The following is a 24,841-nucleotide window of genomic DNA, read 5'->3' as shown; positions in this document are numbered from 1 at the left end:
TGAGTCCAAGCACCCCATCTCCTGCTCCGTGACTGGCAAGTTGGCTTTGTTTGCTGAGGATGCTGAGGCACACTTGGAGTAAACCCAGGGGAAAGGGGGCAGTGGAAGGGGAGGATTGTACAAAGCCCTTTGCAGTCTAACCCCTTCTCTATCTTTCCCTATTCTCAGAACTCACAATTATAGAGAAGAAAGTCGAAGAAAAAAATGGTGAACAGAGATGCTCTTTGAAAGACGGTGGCAAAAAGGAATTGAGGCATTTGCCAGGGTGGGTGGGTCACGTGTATTAAAGGGGTAATCCTGGTGAACACATGCTAAAGCTCTAGAAGATTCCAAGAACTACTGCACAAGTGCAGAACTAACCCTATTGTGTGCATTCACAGAGACCAGGAAGAAGAAAAGGACACTCAACTTCTATTAAAAAACATTTTAAAATCAAAGTCTCCCTTGGCTATTTGCTCATTCACAGTAGAAAAATGATGTAATTCCAAAGGAACAGGAACATTCTGGATAATAAAGACAGTTCAGAACAAAAGTACAGTGGTGCCTCGCTTAACGAGTGCACCGTTTAACGATTAATCCGCATACCGTTGCGGATTTTGCGATCGCTTTTGCGATCGCATTACGATGTTGCCTATGGGGAAAAATCGCTTTGCGATTTTCCCCATAGGCAACCATTTTCCCCCATCTGACCGGCGGGAGCCTCTGAAGGACCGCTCCCGCCGCTCAGCTGGGGAAAAATGTCGGCAGTGGGCGGCGGCCTTGGAAGGACCCCGAAGCCACCGCCCGACTGCCGACATTTTGCCTTCCCAGCTCTCAAAGGGCCCCCCTCCGACATTGGAGAGAACCCCTTTGAGAGCTCGGAAGGCTCTCAGCGGCGGCGGGGGCAGGGTAGGGTGGATCCGGAAAGCTTCCAGGCAAAGCACTGGAAGCGGTCCGGAACACACACACCCTGCCGCCGCCGCTTGAAATTGCCCCGCGCTGCCTATCCCAGTCATGCTAGCATGACTGGGATGGGCAGCGCGGGTCGGCTCGCCGCTTGGATCTGCCCCGCGCTGCCTATCCCAGTCATGCTAGCATGACTGGGATAGGCGGCGCGGGTTGGCTCCCGGCCGCTGGGGCAAGGTAGGGGGGTCCGGACACCCCCACCCACCCTGCCGCCGCCGCCGCTTGGATCCGCCCCGCACTCAGCCGAGCACGGGGCGGATCCAAGCCCAGGATGGATAGAAACGCCGGCCGGCTCTTGCGAAAGAGGGAGGTGGAGGTCCCCGCTCTCCTTAGCAAGAGCCGACCGGCGTTTCTACCCAGCTGGGCAGTGGGCTCTTGCAGAGGAGGGAGGTGGCTCCCTCCTTGCAAGAGCCCGCCTCCCAGCTGGGTAGAAAGGCTCTTGCTAAGGAGAGCAAGGACCTCCACCTCCCTCCTTAGCAAGAGCCGACCGGCGTTTCTACCCAGCTGGGCAGTGGGCTCTTGCAGAGGAGGGAGGTGGCTCCCTCCTTGCAAGAGCCCGCCTCCCAGCTAGGTAGAAAGGCTCTTGCGAAGGAGAGCAGGGACCTCCACCTCCCTCCTTCGCAAGAGCCGGCCAGCGTTTCTACCCAGCTGGGCAGTGGGCTCTTGCAGAGGAGGGAGGTGGCTCCCTCCTTGCAAGAGCCCGCCTCCCAGCTGGGTAGAAAGGCTCTTGTGAAGGAGAGCAAGGACCTCCACCTCCCTCCTTCGCAAGAGCCGGCCAGCGTTTCTACCCAGCTGGGCAGCGGGCTCTTGCAGAGGAGGGAGGTGGCTCCCTCCTTGCAAGAGCCCGCCTCCCAGCTGATTGGCGGTTCCAAAATGGCCGCCAGTTTCGCGCCCCGCTTACCGAGGGCGCGAAAATGGCGGTGGTATGGAGGAACTTCGCTGAACGGTGAGTACGGAAGCCATTGGAATGCATTAAACTAAGTTTAATGCGTTCCAATGGCTTTTTGCTTTCCGTTTAACGAAGTTTTCACATAGCGAAGGTTAATCCGGAACAGATTAACCTCGCTATGCGAGGCACCACTGTACAGTAATGTATTTCTCCTCTCTCAGTACTGCTGTTGTGATCAGCATTGAAATACCTATCTGATGCATTCTCCCAGTCAGCAAGGGTGGATGACTTTCAGGGGTTGCGGATGTGCCACTGGGACCTCGGGGGGTCACACCATTTTTGTATTCCTGTGTCTCCCCCCACCCCACAATTTTGGCTTACAGAAAAGCCAGCCACACCCTCCAAAGGTGCCAAGAAGGAAGACCAGTCATTCTGGGCCATTTTCAAGCTTTCTGACCTGTTTTAGGCCCGGGGCACTTTCTTCAAAACCTGCCATGAAATTCTGGCCTTAGGCTATATACTGTGGCCCACACATTACGCTCTGCCCAATCCACATGCCTTTCAAAAAATGCCCTCTCAATTAATAGACATCATTTTGTCATAGCATGTTAACTTGCAGTCAGTGGTTTGGTTTGTTGGTTTGTAATTATATACTGTAAGGCAGTGCTCCCCAACCTTTTCCCAACAGTTGTGTGTGTGTGGTCTGTGTGCGGGGGGCATGGCATCCCTGCAGGGGCGTGGCCTGTCCAAAGGGGACAGTATCGGACAAACTTTTCTGGGGAGTAAAATCTCCATCTCCAACTCTTCTGGCATCGCAACAGAATGAGCTCCATTTTGGATCACCTTGCATCAAATGGGCAAAGAATCTAAGAAAGGCTTCTGGTACTTATTTTAGTTTTTAAGCTGCATTCCATCATTTTAAACACAACAGTGGAATCAAGGCTGCTATCAGAGTTCCAAAAGTTAAAATTAGTAACAAGAACTGGGTCCAGAAACAGACCAAGGCTCACTGAAGTAATTTCAAGACAGATAAAATGCATTCTGTATGTTTGGTTCCAGTTAGATAACTAGTCATTTTGATAAATTTACAGTAGGACCCCCATATTCACAAGATCAGTATCCACAGTTTCACTTATCCATGGTCTAAAAATATTAGAAGAAAAAATCCGCCCCCTCCCTAATTTTCACATGTATTACCAGAACAGGCCATTGGATGGAGCCAGAGATTGAGCTATGGATATATATCATAGTGAATAATACATTGCATGGTCTCTGGTGCCCTCTAGTGGATTGTTCTGGTAATGGATGTGGGGAAAAATTCCTTCCCTTTTACCATTTTATATATATCATTCACGGTTCTCAGTATCCACTGGGGTGTGGAAAATTAAAGGCCTGAGCAGAATGGAGTGTATTAATAAGAATCCATAATGATCAGGTGTGTTAAAGCTGAGTCAGGATGACTCAGAAGAGCTGATGCAACTCATGGATGATGCAACTCAGGGATGATGCAATGTGTGATCTGATTGGTCCTGCATATTTATATATGTGTGAATTATACAGTCATTTGTATCTTCTTCCTGCTTGAAGATCACTTCTACATGTTATGCTGCCAGACCGCTGTAAATACTGATGTAAATACACGTTGCTGAAGGAAATGCTGCTGGATTGTGTGTGAATTATTTCTGGACTGCCTGGACCGCGAATTACTCTGCTAAAATAGCGATTTGCGCTAAGAAACTCTGGCAGAACTAACCCCCAGAGGACATGGGGGTCCTACTGTATATCACATCTTTAATGAGCTCATGGCAGCTCTTCTTCTCCTAACTATAGACTCACAATAGCTCTCTAGGAAGTTCAGGCTGATATATGATTAAGACAATGTCACCAATTGATTTACAAGGTTCAACACTTCAAATACTTGAAAGGCTGTCATACAGAGGAGAAGCAGGATATGTTCTCAATCATTCCAAAGTACAGGACACACAACAATGGGTTTAAGTTACAAAAAGCCAGTTTACAGTTGAAAAACTTCCCGTTAGAGCAGTATGGCAATGGAACCAATCACCTCGAGAGGTAAATGCTCCAACACTGGAGGCATTCAAGAGAAATCTAGGCAACAACCTGACAGGTAATCTTTTGATTTGAATTCCTGCATTGATCAGGGGGTTGGACTCAATGGCCTTAAAGGCCTCTTCAACTTCATTATTCTGTGATTCTGTGTGGGGAATTGTACCCAGGACTCCTGTGTTCACATCTCTGTGACAAAAATACCACATTAGCTCTCAGAATTCTAAAAGAATCGCAGTTCTTAAGATTGTCTTCACTAGTGGCCCAATGTACAATACATTCCAAAAAGGTATCATTGAACCATGAATATCTGCGGCTAAAATTACTTTTTTCCTTGAAAGAAGAAAACTCTGATCTCTGCCACCACCCAGGGAAGTAAGGGATGCATTTCTACGCATGTAAATATTATTATCTGTTATAAGCTACTTCAACAATATTTTGATCTAAAGCAGGGATATCAATCTTCCCTAAGCAACCTTGCTATTAAGGAGAGAGAAATCAAAATGTAATTCACACTGAATTTTTCATTTTAAAAAACTGCCTTAAATTCTGTATAAATTAAAACTGGGAGGCTTGGGCATCACAGTTCTCTTTTCATTAAGAGAAAAAAGTGAAGTTAAAACCTATTACACTCCTGCACAAAGGAGTCTTGTAGCTTTATCTAAAATAGTTCAAGTTTCTAGGATAATTCTTTGGTATGAACTCCAAGTTTCCCATTATGCCTTCATTTAATTTGATTGCTACTCGTGCCACTTCAAAGGGGAATGTAATTGCTCCCAAATAGGAAATATTAAAATTAAATTTGTTCTGCTTTTACTATGTCCATTGTCATCTTTTCCTCATTTAATGGAAAGCAGTAAAAAAGCGACAGCATGTGCAACGAAGAAGCAGTAGTTTTCAATCAGACAGTCCCATATTGAGTATCAGATACCAGAACACAGGACTAAAATCACTGTGTCTAGACTCTCTGGCACCTGACTTCACTTATTTACCAGTGACCAGAGGCCAACCCCCACAGTTTTCTTTTCATACACCTCAATCCAGCTCTCTCTCTATCCCCAGCTCAAACATCTTTGAATGATTACACCAGAAGCGCATGCCTCCGGAATCTCTTTTGACTGGCTACTCCCTAACTATAATGTTTGAAGTAATGCTCCGGTTTCTAAACTTCAGCAGATAATGGTGAACAAAAGCAAAGGGGGCTGTCAAGAGGGACATTTACCAGCATTAAGCTAAAAAGAATCCTTCAGATCAAAGAGGGACCAAATAGACATCTCTGGTGGAAAACATATGGTTAAGTCAGCTGCATAGGTTTCCCTAGTGCTCTGTGGATGGATACTGAATACCCTATGACATCACTGTGCAACCATGCCCTATGATTGGCCAGGCTAATACCTATAAACGATTTTATAAACATCTGGATGGCATTTACACCTATTTAAATAATGCATGCGCTCCTGGGGTCTAAACAAGAATGGACTGTTAATGCTTACTTTTAACTCTTACCACAATAGCACCCATTAACTGGGAAAGGAATAAACATAATTTCCAGTGATAATGCATTCCTTTTAGCCATTAAAAGTTTACAAAAGGATAAACATGCTGCTTAAACCAATGAACCTATGAGCTGCAAAATAAAATCCCACAGAAGCTTCCAAATCACAGAAGTGAGTGATAAACACTCCATGTGTTATTCTATATTCCAACTGGCAGTTTTCTTACAAGCCTAGGAATTTGAAATATAATTTTTGAAGAGCAAGATCCAAGTTATTTTAGGTGCACATGTTTCTGTGGATGACAGCACTTAAAATAAAATAAATAAATAAAAGGATTAGAAACTAAAAAAAAAGAGTGATCGTTACTTTTGATTCTAAACTCAATATGATGGACAGGCCCTGAGAGGCACAGACCACTACCCAGAATACTACAGCTAGTACAATTCAGGGTCCCTCCCCATCTTTTGATGGGTGGTATGGGCACAGATTGCACTCACTGCACTCATTTCACATGCTAGCAAGGTTATGCTCAAAATCCTACAAGGCAGACTTCAGCAGTATGTGGACCAAGAACTCCCAGAAGTACAAGCTGGATTTCGAAGGGGCAAAGGAACTCGAGACCAAATTGCTAACATGCGCTGGATTATGGAGAAAACCAGAGAGTTCCAGAAAAACATCTATTTCTGCTTCATTGACTATGCAAAAGTCTTTGACTGTGTGGACCGCAGCAACCTATGGCAAGTCCTTAAAGAAATGGGAGTGCTTGACCACTTTATTTATCTCCTGAGAAATCTATATGTGGGACAGGAAGCAACAGTTAGAACTGGATATGGATCAACTGATTGGTTCAAAATTGGGAAAGGAGTATGACAAGGCTGTATATTGTCTCCCTGCTTATTTAACTTATATGCAGAATACATCATGCAAAAGGCCGGATTGGACAAATCCCAAGCCAGAATTAAGACTGACGAAATAAATATCAACAACCTCAGATATGCAGATGATACCACTCTGATGGCAGAAAGTGAGAAGGAATTAAAGGGTGAAAGAGGAGAGCGCAAAAGACTCACTAGAGCCGCTTAGAGTGGTCGAAATGACTAGATAGGCGGGGTATAAATACAATAACTAACTAACTAACTAACTAACTAACTAACTAACTAACTAACTAACTAACTAACTAAATAAATAAATAAATAAATAAATAAACAGTCTGAAGCTCAACATCAAAAAAACTAAGTAAGATCATGACCACTGGTCTAATCACCTCCTGGCAAATAGGAGGCGAAGATATGGAGGCAGTGACAGCTTTTACCTTCTTGGGCCCCACTGCAGATGGTGACAGCAGCCACAAAATTAAAAGACGCCTGCTTCTTGGGAGGACCAGAGTATGCCAGGCCCTCCTGTCTTCCACTGCCTCCTGGAGTTTGGTCAAATTCATGTTGGTAGCTTCAATGACACAGTCCATCCATCTCGTCCTCTGTCTTCCCCTTCTCCTCTTGCCTCCAAGTGGAAGTCCACTTAGATAAAGATCAGAGTCCAAAGAGAAATCTCCATATCTGAGACCTCAATATGGGGTTGTTTTGAGGTCCATTTAGTTGGTTCCTGTATGCTAGTATCACGAGATGACAGAGAAAGTTGGGTCCATGCTGAAGACAGACTGGGCAGAGAAGTTGGTACTAGGTGCTGTTTGGCTTCGTCCTCCAATGCTGAGCCAAGGCTACAAGGTTATCTGATTCTATACATTGCAGCAGCAATGGTGGGGGCATCAACGGACGGATGACTATGAATGCTATGGTCATTCCGAGGCTTTGACTATGTTGAATTGGAAGCTATGGGTTTCGATGACAATGACTTTGACACCATGGTAAAAATTGAAGACCATTGATGGAGTTGAGCCCAAATCCTTTGATGGTGAGTAAATTTGCTTTATAACTGGGGGAGAAGAGGTGTCTCATGGGGTGTGGACAGAGGCCAACAGAACAGGTTCCAGAAGGGTAAATTGAGCTGGGGTCTGACAAACTGATAAGGGTGCCAAAGAGGATTTTTCCTCAATGGTATCTACAACCCTTAAAGACTTCTCTCACAGGTGCAATTTCAGTGGGGCCCAAGAAGCCTAAAATGCCTAATTTTCTATTAACTGCCTTATTGGGTTTTTGCAGTTTTGGCAAGATTTTCATTGACGGGATTCACCTAGGCAGCAGAGGTAGAGAGAGTGACTATGAGTCAGTAGAACTCTATTTTTACAAGGTTAGCGCTGCTTAAACAGACCCACAGGGGCTATGTAGGGGGGAATATAACTCAAACTAAAATTCCTTTCTATCTCCCTGTTATTTAAAAAAAATGGGAAAAAGAGAGAGAAACGAAGAACTATTTACAACCATTATAAATGTGGTCTTCATTATGAGAAAGAGAGAAGGCTTCAGAAGATAGCCAAAGAGATCACACTCAAGTGATGGTCAAAAAGAATTGAAGGTAACATTAAGTGGGAGACCCAGAGTGGTGTAAGGGGGCAGAGCTAACAACTTTATCTCTAGGCTGTAGAAAATTCCAGAGACTTCTAAGAAGATACAGAATAACTTGTAAGTCTGACTCACAGAGACTATGAAGAAGCAGCTATAAGAATCTGTAGCAAAACAGGGTGGATAGAAATCAATAATTTTTAAATATCAAATAGATTTAAATCAGGATTTAAATTGTCAAAAAAAAATCAGATTTAAAAATTTTTAAATTGTGATTTAAATCAAAGTCACCCTGTGGTAAAATGCATGGAAGTCCAGTAAAATGTATTCACTCTAGTGAATTGAGAGTCAATAGTTCCAAGATGAGTCATACACATGTTGGGGCAATGTAGGAAAAAGAACCCTTATTGTTGGTGCCTCTTACTGTAAAAACTCTCTGTCGTTAAGACTGGAAACATGACTCAAGAGGCAAAATCTACTGCCAAGCTCTTGCAAAATGAAAAAAACAGAAAAGACACAAACACTGAAAGAGTATAAGTAAAAGTAGAATTACTGTTAGATTTACCACCATCCAATATAACTTTGGAATTCTTTTAAAAGGAAACCAAAAGTAGAACTGTTTTGATTATTTAAAACATTTCTATATCTTTCTTCAAAATACAATAAAACAATCCCAATAAAGCCGTAAACCTACCAATAAACATCACAAACAACTGACAGCTACGTACAACAAGCCTAATAAACCAATAACATCTGGAGAATACACTCAGCTCTGTTTTGCAGCTTCATAATACACTAGAAGGCAGTAGTGGTGGGCAAGGATCATTAGCAGGAGATGGAAGGAACATGCAGAAAGATTTCTGGTGGAGTAAATGACATTGAAGGTCTAAGTATTTTGTACCAACTTGCCACACCCAGCAACCTTGGGGACTGAGAAAACTGCTGGCTAGAGAGCATGCTGAAAAGGTGCTGGTACACAAACTGATATATGTGAGCTGAGATTTTCCACCTGGCATGATCTTCCTTGCCATCTTGGAGCCTGATAAAACTGATGACTGGGGAGTATGTTGGAAAAGAGACTCAACCAAGGGGTTGAATCTTTCCCACCTGGCTTGCACTACCCACCATCTTGGAACTTCACAGGGCTGCTGGGTGACAGGAATACTAGAAATCTGCAGGTAGAGAAACTAACATTGTAAGGTTCAGCTTTTCTTCCTGGATTGGCCACCCATCATCTCCCAAAGAAACTATTATTTTTGAGGGAATGTGGGATTTGAAGGACTAGGAATATTTATTAGGGAAGGGAATTCCAGAGTTTTTGGATTGCAACTCCCAGAATCCCAGGATGAGAAATACAGCCAAAACAGAAGTTTACAGAACTGTTTCAATTACCTAGACATGGGCTTATGTCACCATTATTGGTCTTTGAATAAAGAAATAGCACTTATGGTGGCTGGGAGTAGCAAGGCTCTATCAGAGTCACAGTAACTTATCGGGCAGGTAGGTCTTTGAGAAATTACCTCTATAGAACTTAACAGGCAGTAAAACTACCCATCCTATGGATCCTTGCAAGTCCCATTGAGTCCTGCCACTGCCAGAGCAGTGTCCTTCTTCTTGAAAGGCAATAGGAGGCCCACATGCAGATAACAAAAGCTGCTCCATAAACTTTAGGTGCATTTCCCAAAATTTTGCCCAGGGGAATTGTGGGTGAATTCTGGGAACAGCAATTCAAAAAATCAAACGAGAAGTAAAGATTAGGGATGAGACTGAGTGAGACATAGAAGAGGGATTGGGAGAGAAGACTCCAGTGAGACCTGGAAAGAAGACTGCCACAATAACAGGTGTCTACCTACCAGAAATTTTTAAACTAATTCTGGAGAACCTAGGTTGCCTTTGGGTGGAAAAATAATTGATTCAATTTTGCTGCTATATCTTTATATCTTTGTTATGTTTAAAATGACTAGATAAAATTAATTTATTTGTATTTCATTCAGAATTGTACTGTTTGACATTTCATTAGACATTTAGCTGTTAAAGCACCATTTAGAAATCCATTTAAAGTTAAAATAATCTTGAATCAAATTCAAAAGAATGTAAGGACAATGGTATGGTAGGAATGATTATTTGAAAAGAGGCATACCTACCTGTGGAATACAGTCTGTGTATGCAAACATGGATTTAAAACGGTCATCCATGCTTATGTGATAGAGAATGCACATAGCCACTTGCTTATAATTTTCATTTCCTAATGAAAGAAAAAAATTAAAAAGTAAATGTAATGTGATCAAACCAATCAGTTATGAATAAACAAACATTAATTTACAGTAGTCCAGATTTTATAGAATCTTTGCACAACTAATTCCTACAGAAACAAGCATTCATTCTGCTCCTTTGCTGTTGCTCTTTTGGGAAACAGAAGTATTTTTCCCCTCAAGATAATGACATGTCAGATGGACAGTTGAACACAGGAACCACTCCAGAGGCATGTTCAGAGGTACCGTACATAACATCACGTTGAGCCACTAAATCCTGGTTTATTTTTCAAGACTATAAATACATTTTTCTTTTAAAGCCGTACAAGACCTAATGTAATGAATTGCCTGTTGTTAATGAGAGCATAACAATAAGAGGATCAAGCTTTATTGCTTAAAAAGAGAGGTTACCTAGCTCTAGCCATGGTTCTTCTAGTGGTCCTCTGTGAATGTACACAACTGAGTTGTTCTGTGCCTGCACTGAACCTCTTGGAAGTTTCTAGAGCTTAAAGACACATGAATAGTGGGAGGTTCCCCCATGGAGTGCATGCTCCGCCCGTCCTTGGTCCCCTGAGTTCCTGACAAGTGTCCGCCGGGTAAAAGAACTATTTAAGATAAAACATGACGGACAGAGGGGAGGATGGGCGGGATGTGTGGATTCACAGAGGACCACTAGAAGAACCATGGTTACAGGTAGGTAACCTCTCTTTTTTCTTTGTGGCCTCTGTGAATGCACACAATTGGGTGACAAGCAAGCTAACTTACCGGATGGTGGGACGTCATGGTAGAAAGGATGCCAAGACAGCTCTGCCAAAACCAGCATCACTCCGTGCTCTGACATCCAAATGGTCATGCCTGATAAAGGTTGATGGAGCAGACTATGTGGCCACACGGCAAATGTGAGGGAGTTCAATCTCAAGCTGGAAGGCAGCAGATATTGACAGCGCTCTGGTGGAGTGTGCCGTTAAGTATTCAGGAGGTGACTTGCCTGATAACTCGTACGCCAATGACATAGTTTGGACAATCTATCTAGAAATAGATTGTGGGGAAGCTGGTGGCCCTTTGTGAGGACTGTGAAAACATAGAAAAAGTCAGTGTGATTTCCTGAAAGGCTTCCTGTCAATGCAGAAGGCAAGAGAACGTCTTACGTCAAGTGAATGGAGCATGTGCTCGAGAGGCGTTGATGGTGACGGAAAGAGTGTTGGTAGGATAATTGGTTGATTAAGGTGAAACTCAGATACAACTTTGGGTAAGAAGGAAACATTGAAGTACAATGTGACTTTATCAGTATGGAATTGAAGGAAGGGTGGATCGGAACTTAGGGCAGCAAGTTCGCTAGCTTGTTTAGCGAATGTTATTGCTATAAGAAAGGACGTTTTCAGTGATAGTAATTTGAGATTGCACATAGCCATAAGTTCAAAGGGTGGATGCATACATGTATTAAGGACAAGTAGTAGAGACGATTGAGGGATATGTTGGCGTGGAGGACAAATATTGTTCAGTCCTTTAAGAAACCTTCTTACAGTTGGGTGAGAAAAGAGTTTAGCTGATTTAGAGTTGGGAGGTTGACGAGCTACAATAGCAAAGATATAGACTTTCAAAGTAGAGTAGGACAGTCCAAAATTGAATAGATGGAGGACAAAAGTAAGTAAAGTTTTCAAGGAAACTGGTTTTGCAGGTAAGCTGTGAGAGTCAGTAAAGGAGAGGAATGCTGTCCATTATTCTGATTTAGTAGCTGAGTCAAGGGTTTTCAAGCTCGCTCAAGCACATCCTTTATGGAGGGAGTATCCTCCAGGCTGTCAGATTCAGAGATGGTATGTCAGGTGGTAGATCATTCCATCGTCCTGTGTGAGAAGACTGGGGATCAGAGGGAGTCTGAATGAGTCGGTTGACATCGACCTGAGGTGGGTGAACCACAGTTGCCTCAGCCACCATGAGGCGAGAAGGATTGCATTGGACTGGAACTGTCAAAGTTGAATGATGGTCCTTTGTATAAGTGGTATGGGAGGAAATAGATAGAGTAGGTCCTGGTCCCAGTCTATCACGAACGTGTCTCCGATGAAGTTCTTGTCAACACTGGCTTGAGAACAGTAATGTTGTCATTTGCTCGAGAAGCAAAGATGTCGATGGTAGGAGTGCCCCAACGGTCGCACAGGAGATCGAAGATGGTGTTGTTTAGGGACCATTCATGTGTCCTCAATGTCAGGCGACAGAGGTACTCTGCTAGAGAGTTCTCTTCTGTGGCTATGTGGACTGCTATTGGGAAGATGTGATGTAGGTAACACCATTCCCAGAGCTCGACGGTCAGGTATAGGAGGAATAGAAAATGTGTGCCTCCTTGTTTATGTAGTAAGGGGCCGTCGTATTGTCCGTAGTGAGTTGGACTGCACATCCTGCAATAAGTGGTAAGAAAGTGTGGAAAGCCCTTATAATTGCTAAAAGTTTGAGATAATTGATGTGTAATGTTTTTTCTTGATTTGTCCATAGGCCACGAACCTTGTGATGCAGATAGTGTGCTCCCCAACCAGATGGGCTGGCATCGGTGGTAACTTGTATTGTCGGTTGAAGAGGCAAAAAGGGTAGTCAGATTCAGGAAAAACGTCCACCAAGTAAGTTGACGTGCGAGTTTGGATGTTACTGTTAAATGCATAGATGGGTGATCCGTCATGGGGTCAAATAGGGACAGGTACCACAACTGAAGTGATCTCATTTTGAGTCGAGCGTGTTGTATAACTGAAGTTGTCCAGGCCATGAGTCCGAGAAGATGCTGGACATGATGGGCTGATACCAAAGCTAGAAGTTGAAAGGGTTGAATAGCCTTTTTTAGTTTCAAGATTCTCTCTTGTGGAAGAAATGCTCTGGCCCACAGAGAACTGAAGTGGGCTCTGATTTAGGTGGCATCTTGAGAAGGTACCAGATGTGATTTTGTGAGATTCACCTTGAGGCCGAGTGTGTCGAGAGTGAGATGGGTAGCTCTGATGGCATCATGATACAAGGTTGAGACTATCAGTCAGTCGTCTATGCAAGGAAATATGTTGATACCTTGAAGTCGAAGGTAGGCGGAGACTGGTGCCATGCATTTTGTAAAGGTTCTCAGTGTTGTGGAAAGCCCGAATGGGAGAGAGCAAAACTGGTATGTGATGTCGTCAAACCGGAACCAAAGAAATTTGTGGTGATCTGGATAAACAGAGATGTGAAAGTAGGCATCTTGGAGATCAATGATGACAAACCAATCTCCCTGTGAAAGGAGAGAAATGATAGTGTCTAATGTCAACATTCTGATGTGTCGAGGTCGAATGAATTTATTGAGATTCCTGAGATCGAGGATCTATCTCCCTCCTCCTCATCTTCATCAAGACCTGGCTTCTGATACATCACAAGAATCACCATCAAATTTACCAACACTAACCTCTGATGTCATTGAGATCTTGAGGTCTTGATACCGATGCTTATGTGGGAGAAGGCTGTGCTGTAGGAGCCAGATTGTAGAAATAATGATGATTGAAGATGATACAATTCAATATAATGCTCTATCTTTCCGACAGGTCTGTTCAACACAGCAGGAAAAAAGGAACTAGGGGACCAAGGATGGGTGGAGCATGTGCTCCACGGGGGAACCTCCCACTAATCATGTGTCTTTAAGCTCTAGAAACTTCAGAGAGGTTCAGCGCAGGCGCAGAACAACCAAATTGTGTGCATTCACAGAGACCACAAAGAAGAACCATAGGTTGGCATAACAATATAATAATATTAAGTAAAATAAAATTCTTTAGCATTATGTGTGTGTAACAGGTACCATTTACTTTTCTCATCTAAAATGTTGATTGGGAGGTCACTGGGGCAATTTTTGACGATATTTCCTTATTTTTGTAAAGTAACAGCAAAGTAAACTAACTCAATACTCATAAAATGATCAGTAGCTTCCATAAAAGTTGACAACTTGTCACTAACACATTACTTCTTAAAAAAAACCACATAACATAAAACTCTGTCCATACCATTCCTACAATTTAATTACCTAAACATGTATGCACTGCTGTTTATCACGGAAATTCTAAAAACTGAAATCTGAATATCTTGTTAAAGAAGGGAAGTGGAAATCTTAATAGCTCAGCTGGGCAAACTGTCCTCAAACCACAAGAAACTTATTCAGCTATATTTTCAAAGTTCATAAATGTTACTACTTCAAGCCACTGTATTATGGCTAAAGAATTCTGGGGCTAGTATTGATAAGGTAACTTTTCCGAGCTTTGCTTGCTCTGTATCAGGGATCCAAAAATATATGAGGCACCACCTAGCTACAATTAAGTATATTTTTTAAATCATTTTCACTGGAATCAATGGGGTTGAAGAATTCTTAATTTCAGATGGGTCATATCAATTATATTCTGAAGGCCACAGAATTTTTTTGTGCTGCAGAAAAAATTGCAAAAGTGTGTTATCATTTTTATCATCATGGATGTTCGCCTTTTAGCAAAAAATAATTTTGCCTTAGACTCTACAATACTCCCGTCCTGAAAAAAAATGCAGTCATGCTTAAGATACTTGAACTGACTACTGAAAACCCATCACAACAAGGCAGGTGGGCTTATTTTCATTTTCTCCGTTGTTTCTAATTCTTTTTTACATTTGTATTAAAACCTTTATCCACAGTTTGAGGACTAATAGAATTTTGAAAGCAGACCTTCCTTCCTTCAAAGACAGGCAACAAACATGTTTGCAAAAGCTATCCTTCTGACTTCAGCATCTGGAGCAGGCAGAACATTATGAAGAAACTAATAATAAGTATTACATGCTGTCAAGTCAATTCTGGTTTATGGCAGGATCTTCTCAGTAGATTACTGGGTGTACTCTGGGGCTGTCCAGCTTGCCGAAAACTACACAGGCTGTCCTTTCCTCCTGGAGGCAAATTAGGGGATTGCACTCCCAACCTTTAGCTCCACAGACAGACATCTAGCTTATTGAGCTATTCAATCAGCTGTGAAGGTATTACCAAAGACTAAAGGTAAAGATGTCAGTTCTGCTTTAATCTTATAAAAAGTTGTAACTCATGTGCAACCCAAAACTGAAGCAGGAACTCTTTAATTGGTGACAACCTGCTGCTGCCATGACTCCTGTTGTGCTAGCAGAGCCATGCAACAGGATGCTGGCAAAGCAAAACCCAGAAACTAATCGCATGGATGTTCTTTATTATGGCAATAAATCTGAAAAATAAGCTTATTATCTAAAAAAATGAAGTGACCAGAAATACTTTGAATTTATTCTCTCAGAGGTTTATCATTAATTATACAAATCATTTTTCTGAAGTGTTTATTCAATTATTCTTTGCATTTATACTGCCATTCCACAACACTTGGTCATTCCCATCTGAAGGCAGTTAATGCTCAACACACTAGTCATTAGCAGCACTAACTGATTTTTCTGTGGAAATTATTGCCATTATAAAACATACTCAGCGGTTTATAGAAACAATACTGTTTAAATTTGCAGCTGCAATTCATCGTGAGCAGCTGGGGTGGAAAAATATTATGTCCCTTGGGCTGTTTTCACAACAAGTTTTCAACAAATTAAAAGCTCCAACTACACATGTGATGGTTTCAAAGTTCAACACTATTTTAAGCCCTTGGACGTTACGAAAGCCATATAATAGCAATTATAGACCACAATGATTCTTTTTACTCATCAGAGTAGAAGGCCTAGATAATATACAACGGGGTTTATCACCTCTCTGTACATGATTTCCAAGTTGTCTCAAAAATGTGAACTATTCAAACTAGAGAATATACTCTGAACTGAAAATTCATAGAAAGAGATAAGAAGTCTGTACTGAAGAAATGATACACCACTTAAAAAAATACTGGCTGAAATCCAAGTGGCACAACTGTCATCACCTAGTGATGGAAATCATTACTTTGATTTAATGTAAACTTCCTATTTCCCTCCAAATCAGGTTCCAAGGCTCCCTAGCAATCCCTTTGCCTTGAAAGAGTCTTTGGGAACCTCAGGATAAGGCAAGAACGCCTATGAGGAAATCATATTTACTGCTTTTGGACCATTGGTGGCAATTTCCCAACATTAAAGGCTTCCGCACCCCCATCCTAAAGTTCCCAAAGGCTTCACTGGAGCAAAAGAGATCCCTAGGGAGCATCAAAACCTGAGCCCAGGAGGTGGGGTGGGGGTGGGGAATAAGAAGCTTTAACTTTAATTAAATTAAAGATTTCGATCACTGGGTGATTATGTCACACCATTTACACAACACAATTGTGCCAACTGCATTTCAGTCACTGTTTTGTTCCAATGTGACATAAGGAATTTCAAGCTGAGCTAGAACTATATGTACCTTTCCTACCTATCACTGTCACACAGTAGAAAAGACAACCAATGAATTTTAATAAGCCCATTTTTCATTTTTGGTGCATTTCTTCACATAACAGGGGTGGTGGTGGAAAGTCTGTGCGTCTTATGGAGCGAAGAAAACAGATTATATTTTCCTGTTTTCTTCTAAAAAATGGTGCGTCTTATGGAAAGGTGCGTCTTATGGAGCGAAAAATATGGTAATTTGTCATTAACAGAACAATTCCACATCTACAGGATATGGAAGCCCAGCAAAGTTAGTGAAACTCAACATAAAGGAAATGAGTGGGACAGGTAGCTGTGTTTAGCAATAGATGTTTCCTATTGGAATTGTAACTAACTAAAGGTGTTCAGAAAACTATTCACGGCCATAATTCTGTTAACAAAAGCATACACCAAAGGATAAACACACAGGGATTTTTCTTCTCTATTAGACCATCCTTGAGGTACCTAATTTCACCACTAGTACAGAGCTGGTTGCACAAAGGAAACTATCACGAAGTGGGAATATTTATGCAACTATTTCTGTGTAAGTGAACAAGAATTCTGTTTTATGTTTGATAAAAACAAATCTAGTATATGACCCTGCAACACATGAGCTTTCACACCACAAAATGGACGGAACACTGTTCTGTAACTCCTAATCACTTGAATGATATAACCTAAAACTGACGGGCCTTACACCACTTCTACTGAAGTCTGTCTATCTAGATACTAACTCCAAGCATATGAGGATTTGAATGGGGCAAAAAAATTTCAAGATCTGTACGCTGCAAATTACACAAAAATCTACCCTCAAAACAAATCTCTAAATAATTATTGGTTTCCAACAGAACAATCTCTTTATTCTTAATATGATTCAGCCAGTTACTGCTAAAAGGAAATCGACACCTCAGGCAATGTTCACACAGAAAATATTGGAACCAGCTGTGGCAGAGCTGCTGAAGGAATAAAGTGTCCTCCATTTAATTGGGAAAACAGGAGGAAGCATAATATTTTACTGCCATGAATAACTTCAAGCAATCCTGATAAGACTGCTGTGCTCTCAAGGCAGGACATGTGCTTTCTGTTACAATCTGCCACATCTAAACTCTGTTGTTTGCTCACTTAATCAGGTAGGGAAATGTATGTTCCTTCATAGTATGAATTAGGTGTATTTAATTTAAAAAAACAACAATCCACCACTGCAGCCAACAAGAAGTTATCTTCTGAAACAGATGGGTGCAACTTTATACTAAACTCATTATGAAAAGGGCAACCTAGGCCACAAAAAAAGAGTTGATCTATAGCTTTTCTTGGAAAGCAGCATTTATAACAGTAATAGAAGTTAATAAAATTTAAAAGAGAACAGTTTAGTAAATACAGAAGAGGGCATTTTCCTTTTAAAAGGCAATAGATAAAATGGATCATCACAGCAGCACACTATGCTATGACACAGTTGTTAAAAGCACACAAGGAAGGTTTGCTGTTGGTTGTTTTGCTCATCAATTACATTTACAGTATAAGGTGCACTATAAGAGATCATGTAGTCTACCGATAGCACAAGCTCTATTTTTGATGAATTTGAAAGATAAAAATATATTTAAAGACTATGAATAGTACTTACCATGGCCATATAAAACAAAATAATGGCTCATATCCTTTCGCTTAGTAGAGTTGAGCATTGTGCTAGTTTCGTTCTTTACACTTTTTGGTTTAGCATCAACTGAGGCTTGGGAGAAAGTGGCTCAGTCTTGTTAATCTACCATATTTTTTCATGTGTAAGATGACCCATGTATAAGACGCCCCCATTTTTCTACCCCAAAATTTCTTTCTTTGCAAGAAAGTGGAGGCGGAAGGCAAGGATCAAAGCGCTTTGATTCCTGCTTTCCCCCTCCACTTTCCTGGGAAGAAAGTGCTTTCCCCTTCCACTTTTTTTTTTTTTTTTGCAAAAAAAGCTGCTTTTTCCCTCCCTTTTTGAGGCAGAAAGCAGCTTTTTGCAAAGAAAATGGGCAAGGAAAGCACTTTCTTTGTAAAAAGTAGAGGGAGAAAGCAGCTTTTTGCAAAGAAAACAGAGGGGGAAAGAAGGAATGTTTTCTCTTATATTTCTGTACCAACACTACCCAAAGGCAGCTCCTTGCGCAATCCCTAGAGCTAAGCGGAGTTGGGATTAGGCTTCAAAGAAATATTTCAACACAGATATTAACTCTGGCTAGCCCCAGGAGGAGACCCAGACCATCAAGGGGGCAAGTTGATGATTCAACACATGTTTCAGATAAGATCTCAGAAACCCCATTAATTCTCCTGGATCACCCCATACTGACGGACTTACAGGAGCCAATGGAGTCATCCAGGACCCAACCTTTCAATTCCTTGGCACCTTCGGACCTGCTTTGCTATGCAACCCCCAGCAATCGGTCTGCAGGGGACAAGCTCAAATCTGGACTAACAGAATAGATAGCCAGAATCCTAAACCTTTGACCACATTTAAAGCCATGCCAGCAGGTGAACAGGTAACCCCAATAAGGCAACTGGAAGCCTTGACTTCTTCCCTACAAAGTCTCAAGAAGCCAATTTCCTATCATCAGCTGGCCAGCCCTGGGCTCTCAGTACAGAATCCTTCAAGAGTGACCTCAATCGCCATGGTACCACCTAGCTGTAACAGGAACCATCCCCCCAAAGAACCAGTTGTAATAATAAACAAGAAGGTCCTGTGCTCCAATGTGGTCATCTCCAAAGATGATCCTATTCTTTCTATAGCAGCCAGTAAGCTCAGCCTGACTGAATGTAGACAAGTCCAAGATGGCTTCAGAGAAATTTATGAACATCGCCTCATGGAACATTGCCAGATGGGCTCACTACAAAAGCCAGGACTATCCTTTCTTCCAAAGGAATTAAGATATAATCCTGCTTCAGGAGACTTGGACAGATAAGGAAATTAGGGTTGACGGTTACGATTCCTACATTAACAGTGCAATTCCCAGGGCTGGGCCCGGGAAGCTCAAAGCAGGCCTGTATATGTTGGTTTCTACCTCCCTGGGAGTAAGCTGTAGACAGCTGCTCTCTCTGGAGGACTTGGCAATGGCAACTTGCCTCAAATTCAAAGATCTAATGATCTTGGTGGTAAATATCTATCTCAACCCCCAACACGGTAAGGCCCATGTCAAGAACACCTGGTCCGCCCTGGAGGGCTATTTAGACAACTTAATAGTAGAGAACCCTGTGGATAGGACTATACAGAGGGGGGGGGTGATTTCAATGTGAGAATTGGGCCAAACAATTCTCCCTAAAGGAGGGGCCCAGACCTGAACAGAGTTGTGGAATTGATTACGCACGACTCTCCAGAGACAGCAAGGCAAATTTTATCAGCTCCCAGCTAGCAGCAATGACTAGGTGATTCAATCTCCAAAGTTTGAACGGATCTACTACAGGAGATTATCCTGGAGAGTTCACCTTCATGGCTGGTACAAGATGCAGCACCATGGATTACATATTGGTTAGTAACAACATATTACCACTAGTCACAAGCCTCCAAGTCCTCCCAGACCTGGAGAACAACCGCTTACCTCTTTTTTTAAACATGGATTTAGCCTCCCACTTAGTCCAACTTAAAAAGCTGCCCAAAATAAACATCAAACCCTCCAGCCAGGAGGGATGTAGGGCCAAATGGACCCCCCCTTGGGAAAAAGGCCAAGGAAATGCTGGCAGGAGAGTGCACGGCGCAATGCCATCATGAATAACGACACAGGTATGGATTTTCTGCTCCCCTACAAGCAATTAATACAGGGACTGAACCCCCTGCTGGTAACGCGGAATAGGAATCAAGGTAATTACGTAACTAGGCATTCCCAAGAATGGTTTGACTGGGAATGTCTGGAAGCCAAATGAGCACTCAATTCCATGTACCAGACATACCGAACAGTTCCCGGTGGTGACACCCGCTCATTTCGGCTACACATCCTAGAGATGAAAAACTCATATAAGAAAGTGGTGGCTAGGAAGAAGAAAGTCAATGTAATGGCATCATGGGACCAATTAATCCAAGCAGCCAAGCTGAACAACTCGGCCCTTTTCTGGAAGCTGATATCCCGTAACACCCACAGGGAATCTGCACTGTTAGACTCCCTTATACCAGCTAGCATATGGGGGTCATATTTTAAGAAATTATATGCTGACCCCCCCAGTCAAACGTTACTGTAAATGGAGATGGATTTACCAGTGTGGCCCCCACTCTCGACAGATGAAGCTGAATCACTCATTAGTCAACTTAAAAATGGCAAAGCTCCTGGTATAGATAGCATTCCACTGGAGCTACTTAAACAGAACATGGTCTTTTGGGTCCCACTGTTGGCCTCCATTTTACCAACATAGACTCCTCAGGGCTTACCCCAGAAGGCTGGAAGGGGGCTATTATAGTTCCATTCCACAAAAAAGGCACGAGAGAAGACCCAGCTAACTACAGACCTATTAGTCTACTAAGTATAATTAGCAAACTCTATGCTAGTCACCTTTTAGATAAATGTAAAAGTTGGGTCGACCAAGAAAATCTGATCACAGAGGAGCAGGCAGGATTTAGGGAAAGAAGGTCCACACTGAAACAGGTTATGATAATGCAACATCTAATAGAAAAATACGCGGCAGGCAACACAGGGACATTGCATGCAGCCTTTGTAGATCTAAAAACAGCCTTCGACTCCATTGCAAGGATAAAACTGTGGGAGAAGCTTGAGGGCACATCCATCGATCGTAGGCTGCTGTACTTGATCAGAGTATTATATACAAACACATCCCTCATGGTGAAACGCTCTGCGAATGGGCACCATTCCAACCCGATTCCTACTTACAAAGGAGTCCATCACTCTGCTCAATGCACAAATCCAGAACAAAGTAGGCCAGACAGATGGTTGTCTAATTTCTTCTTGAATGCCTCCCATGTCGGAGTGCTCACCACCTCCCCAGGTAATTAGTGCCACTGTTGTACTAGTCTAACAGGATTTTTTTTCTGATACAGTGGTGCCTCGACTTACGACCGTCCTGGCATACAACCATTTCGAGTTGCGAACAGATATGGCGACAAAAGTTTGCTTCAACTTGCGGCTGGAGCTTCGAGTTGCAACAAAAGAGGCAGGGAAAAAAGGCGGGGAATAAAAATTAGAGTACTAACCGTTGATCGGCAAAGAGCTTCTTTGTAGCTCTTTCGCCCCAGCGGTTAGACTGTGTGCGTCAGAGGCGGCTTTGGACTACCTGGTGCTGCTTTCTGTTCCTGAGTAAGTACATTTACTTTGTTTTGCAGGATAGGTTTGGGTTTGGGGGGGGGGGGTTATGTTTCTGTGATGTTATGTTTTTTGGTGGTTTGGTGTGTATGTGTTTTTTCAGCCCCATCGCATTCCAATGGGGCTTGCTCTGTTTAGTTTTTGGGGGGTGTTCAGCCCCATCGCGTTCCGATGGGGCTGGCTCTGTGTGTGTGGGGGGGGGGGTAATTTATTTTTCACCCCATCGCGTTCCAATGGGGCTCGCTCTGTTTAGTTTTGGGGGGGTTAATTTGTTTTCCACCCCATCGCATTCCAATGGGGCTGGCTCTGTGTGGGGGGGGGTTTAATTTGTTTTTCAGCCCCATCCCGTTCCAATGGGGCTGGCTGTGGTGTGTGTTTGTTTGTGTTTGTGTGTGTGTGTGTGTTTTAATATGCTGGAACGGATTAATCGCGTTCCAATGCATTCCTATGGGAAATGGTACTCCAACTTATAACCATTTCGAGTTACACCCATCTTCTGGAACGGATTATGGTCATAAGTCGAGGCACCACTGTATTCAGCCTAAATCGGGCTTTCTGTAACTTGAGCTCATTATTATGTATCCTGCACACTGAGATGATCAAGAACAGATTCTGCCCATCCTCTGTATGATAACCTTTCAAGCACTATATCTCCCTTCACTCTTCTTTTCTCAAGGCTAAACATGACCACTTCTTTCAGTCTCTTCTTGTAAGTATTTGTTTCCAGTGCATTTCTTGCTCATCCACTATGTTGGAAAAGTACAACTGTTAAGGACCATGCCCTTAACTTCTCAGCTCCATCTAGAACCATTTCAATCTGGATTCAGGTCTGGTTATGTGATGGCGACTGCTCTGGTCACCTTGATGAATGACCTATTCCAGGAACTGGACAAGGGGAGTGTAGCCCTGTTAGTTCTACTGGATCTTTTACCAGCTCTTGATACCATCAACCATTGTATCCTTCTGGCCCGTCTCTCTGGGGTGGGACTTGGCACTGTTTTACATTGCCTCTGGTCTTTTCTGGCAGAGAGAACTTAGAAGGTGGTGCTGAACAACTCCTGTTTGACACCCTGGCCACTGGCCTGCCAGGTCCCTCAGGATTCTTTTCTGTCTCCTGTGTTGAACATCTACATGAAACCAGTGGGAGAGGCTATCCAGAGGTACGCAGTTCGGTATCACCAGATGAAACCCAACTCTACCTCTCCTTGCTATCGAAATCTGAGGAAGCAGTTTCAGCTCTAGATCAATGTCTGATGTCAATAATGGACTGGATGAGGGTGAATAAACTAAAATTTAATCCAGACAAAACAGAGGTACTTCTGGTCAGTTGAAAGGCAAGCCAAGCAACAAAGTTGCAATATGTGCTTCTGGTCAGTTGAAAGGCAAGCCAAGCAACAAAGCTGCAATATGTGCTGAATGGGGTTAGGCTCCCTCTGAAAGCACAGGTGCACAGCTTGGGGGTGTTCCTGGATTCATCTCTGATCCTGGATGCCCAAGACATTTATTTAAATATTTTAAATAAATAAATACTTAATCAAAACACATAGGGTACACTATCCTAACAGTTCATAAAATGCAAAAGCATTAGATGTTTCTGTAGATAACTCTGAAAAGTCTTGTGAGAATATGTAGACAGCCCTAAAACATTTTGTGAGAATATGTTGACTCTATACACCAAAAGACCTGCAGTCATTTAAAGCAACTGCTAACACTATGATCATATAAATGGCAGAATGTGAGCAAGCATTTCACACTATGTGTTATCTTGCTGATAAGAAATTCAATATTAGTATAAACAGCATCCAGCCTGCAGTGCATCTGCTTAGTTGGCACTCTATAAGCTTAAATCAAAAGAGTACAAAATATGATCATCGGGAAAAGGGAAGTTAACATGCTGACTATACTGCTTGATGTGTCTCTATTAACTCCACAGAATTACAAATCAAGTATAGAAACTTTTTTTCTCAAACCAATCTGCCAAAACATATAGTGCTGCTGATATTGAAACCCCCCATTCAAAAGCTTTCCCATTCTCCACACATTAAATCTATGCTCCAGTCTCTCTTGCAATGCTGATCCCAATTCAAGGAAAACACAGCCATTCTCTTCCCTGACCTCAGTTTCTAAAAGCTACAACAGCCTTCTTTTCCTTCTCTAACAGGTTTCTGCAATGCAGCAAGAGGCACTATAGAACCCAATTTTGGCTGCAACTGTAATGCCCACAGAGAAGGCAATACATGACCATAGATTAGAGAATATGTGGCCTCCAACCTAAAGATCCCTACACACAATGTGTCTCCCAAGCTGTCTTAACTATAATGGTTGTCTACTCCTGACTTATCCGTGAATGCTGCAGCGTAATTATAGAAATCAATGACAATAAGAAATCAATGTAAAACACAGTTCTCTGATGAACTTCTATGAACTGTGTTATCAGTAGCTCGAAATCAAAACAAAACATACCCAAGAGTGCAGTGAGTTTTGGAAGAAGTCCAACTTGAACCATCTTATTTCTCAAGCCCGTATCAAATGAAAGGTTCAGTAAAAGTCGTAGAGTGATATTTAGCAGGTCTTCATGTTCACATGGCACCATTTTTACCAGTTTTTCAACAATATCCATTTCAACCTGCATGAGATATATGAAAAAGTAAAAACTTTAAAGCACTTAATCTAAAAATTTAGAACAAAACTAAACAGTAGATGGAAGGATTGAAAGCATACAATCATTATGCCTTTTTAAAAAATCCTTCTGGTTGAAGGTTATTGAAATATATAAGCAACATTTAAAACAGCTCAAGTACACAGAGAGCTATTTTAGTGACACTATAGCCTTAAGCAATATAATTCAAAGGTTAGTAATCAGTATTGCGAAAGGAAAAAACCCAAAACAAAACAAAATGTGGGCGATGAAGCACTTTGCTATTTTATAACTATTACTGAGACACTACATGTTTTCAAGACAGCAAGATGTCATCCTTTATTTTAAGTCATGCATGAAGGTCAGGTTGGACTGCATATCATTTTAAATGCCACAATTAATTTTTAAAATCAGATTTCAATTAAATGTTATATTCCAAAGACGATGGAGCAGTATCATTTCCATATATCATGTTTTCTGCATAGACCA

At 42.1% G+C, this 24,841-nt stretch overlaps 1 protein-coding gene across 4 annotated transcripts in view; it reads right to left on the bottom strand.

Annotated features, from left to right (window-relative positions):
- Window positions 1–24,841, bottom strand: part of KIFAP3 (kinesin associated protein 3) — a 308,839-nt gene that overhangs the window by 73,937 nt on the left and 210,061 nt on the right. For all 4 annotated transcript variants that reach the window (XM_072998260.2, XM_072998262.2, XM_078392439.1 and 1 more), the window contains 2 exons: window positions 24,178–24,340; window positions 10,001–10,101 (listed from right to left, as the gene is read on the bottom strand). In XM_072998260.2, the coding sequence (XP_072854361.1) occupies window positions 10,001–10,101; window positions 24,178–24,340 (264 nt within the window). The remainder of the gene's footprint in view (window positions 1–10,000; window positions 10,102–24,177; window positions 24,341–24,841) is intronic.

The sequence above is a fragment of the Pogona vitticeps genome, chromosome 4 (assembly GCF_051106095.1).
Source record: "Pogona vitticeps strain Pit_001003342236 chromosome 4, PviZW2.1, whole genome shotgun sequence".
NCBI lineage: Eukaryota > Metazoa > Chordata > Lepidosauria > Squamata > Agamidae > Pogona > Pogona vitticeps.
This window is presented reverse-complemented; position numbering and strand designations above follow the sequence as displayed.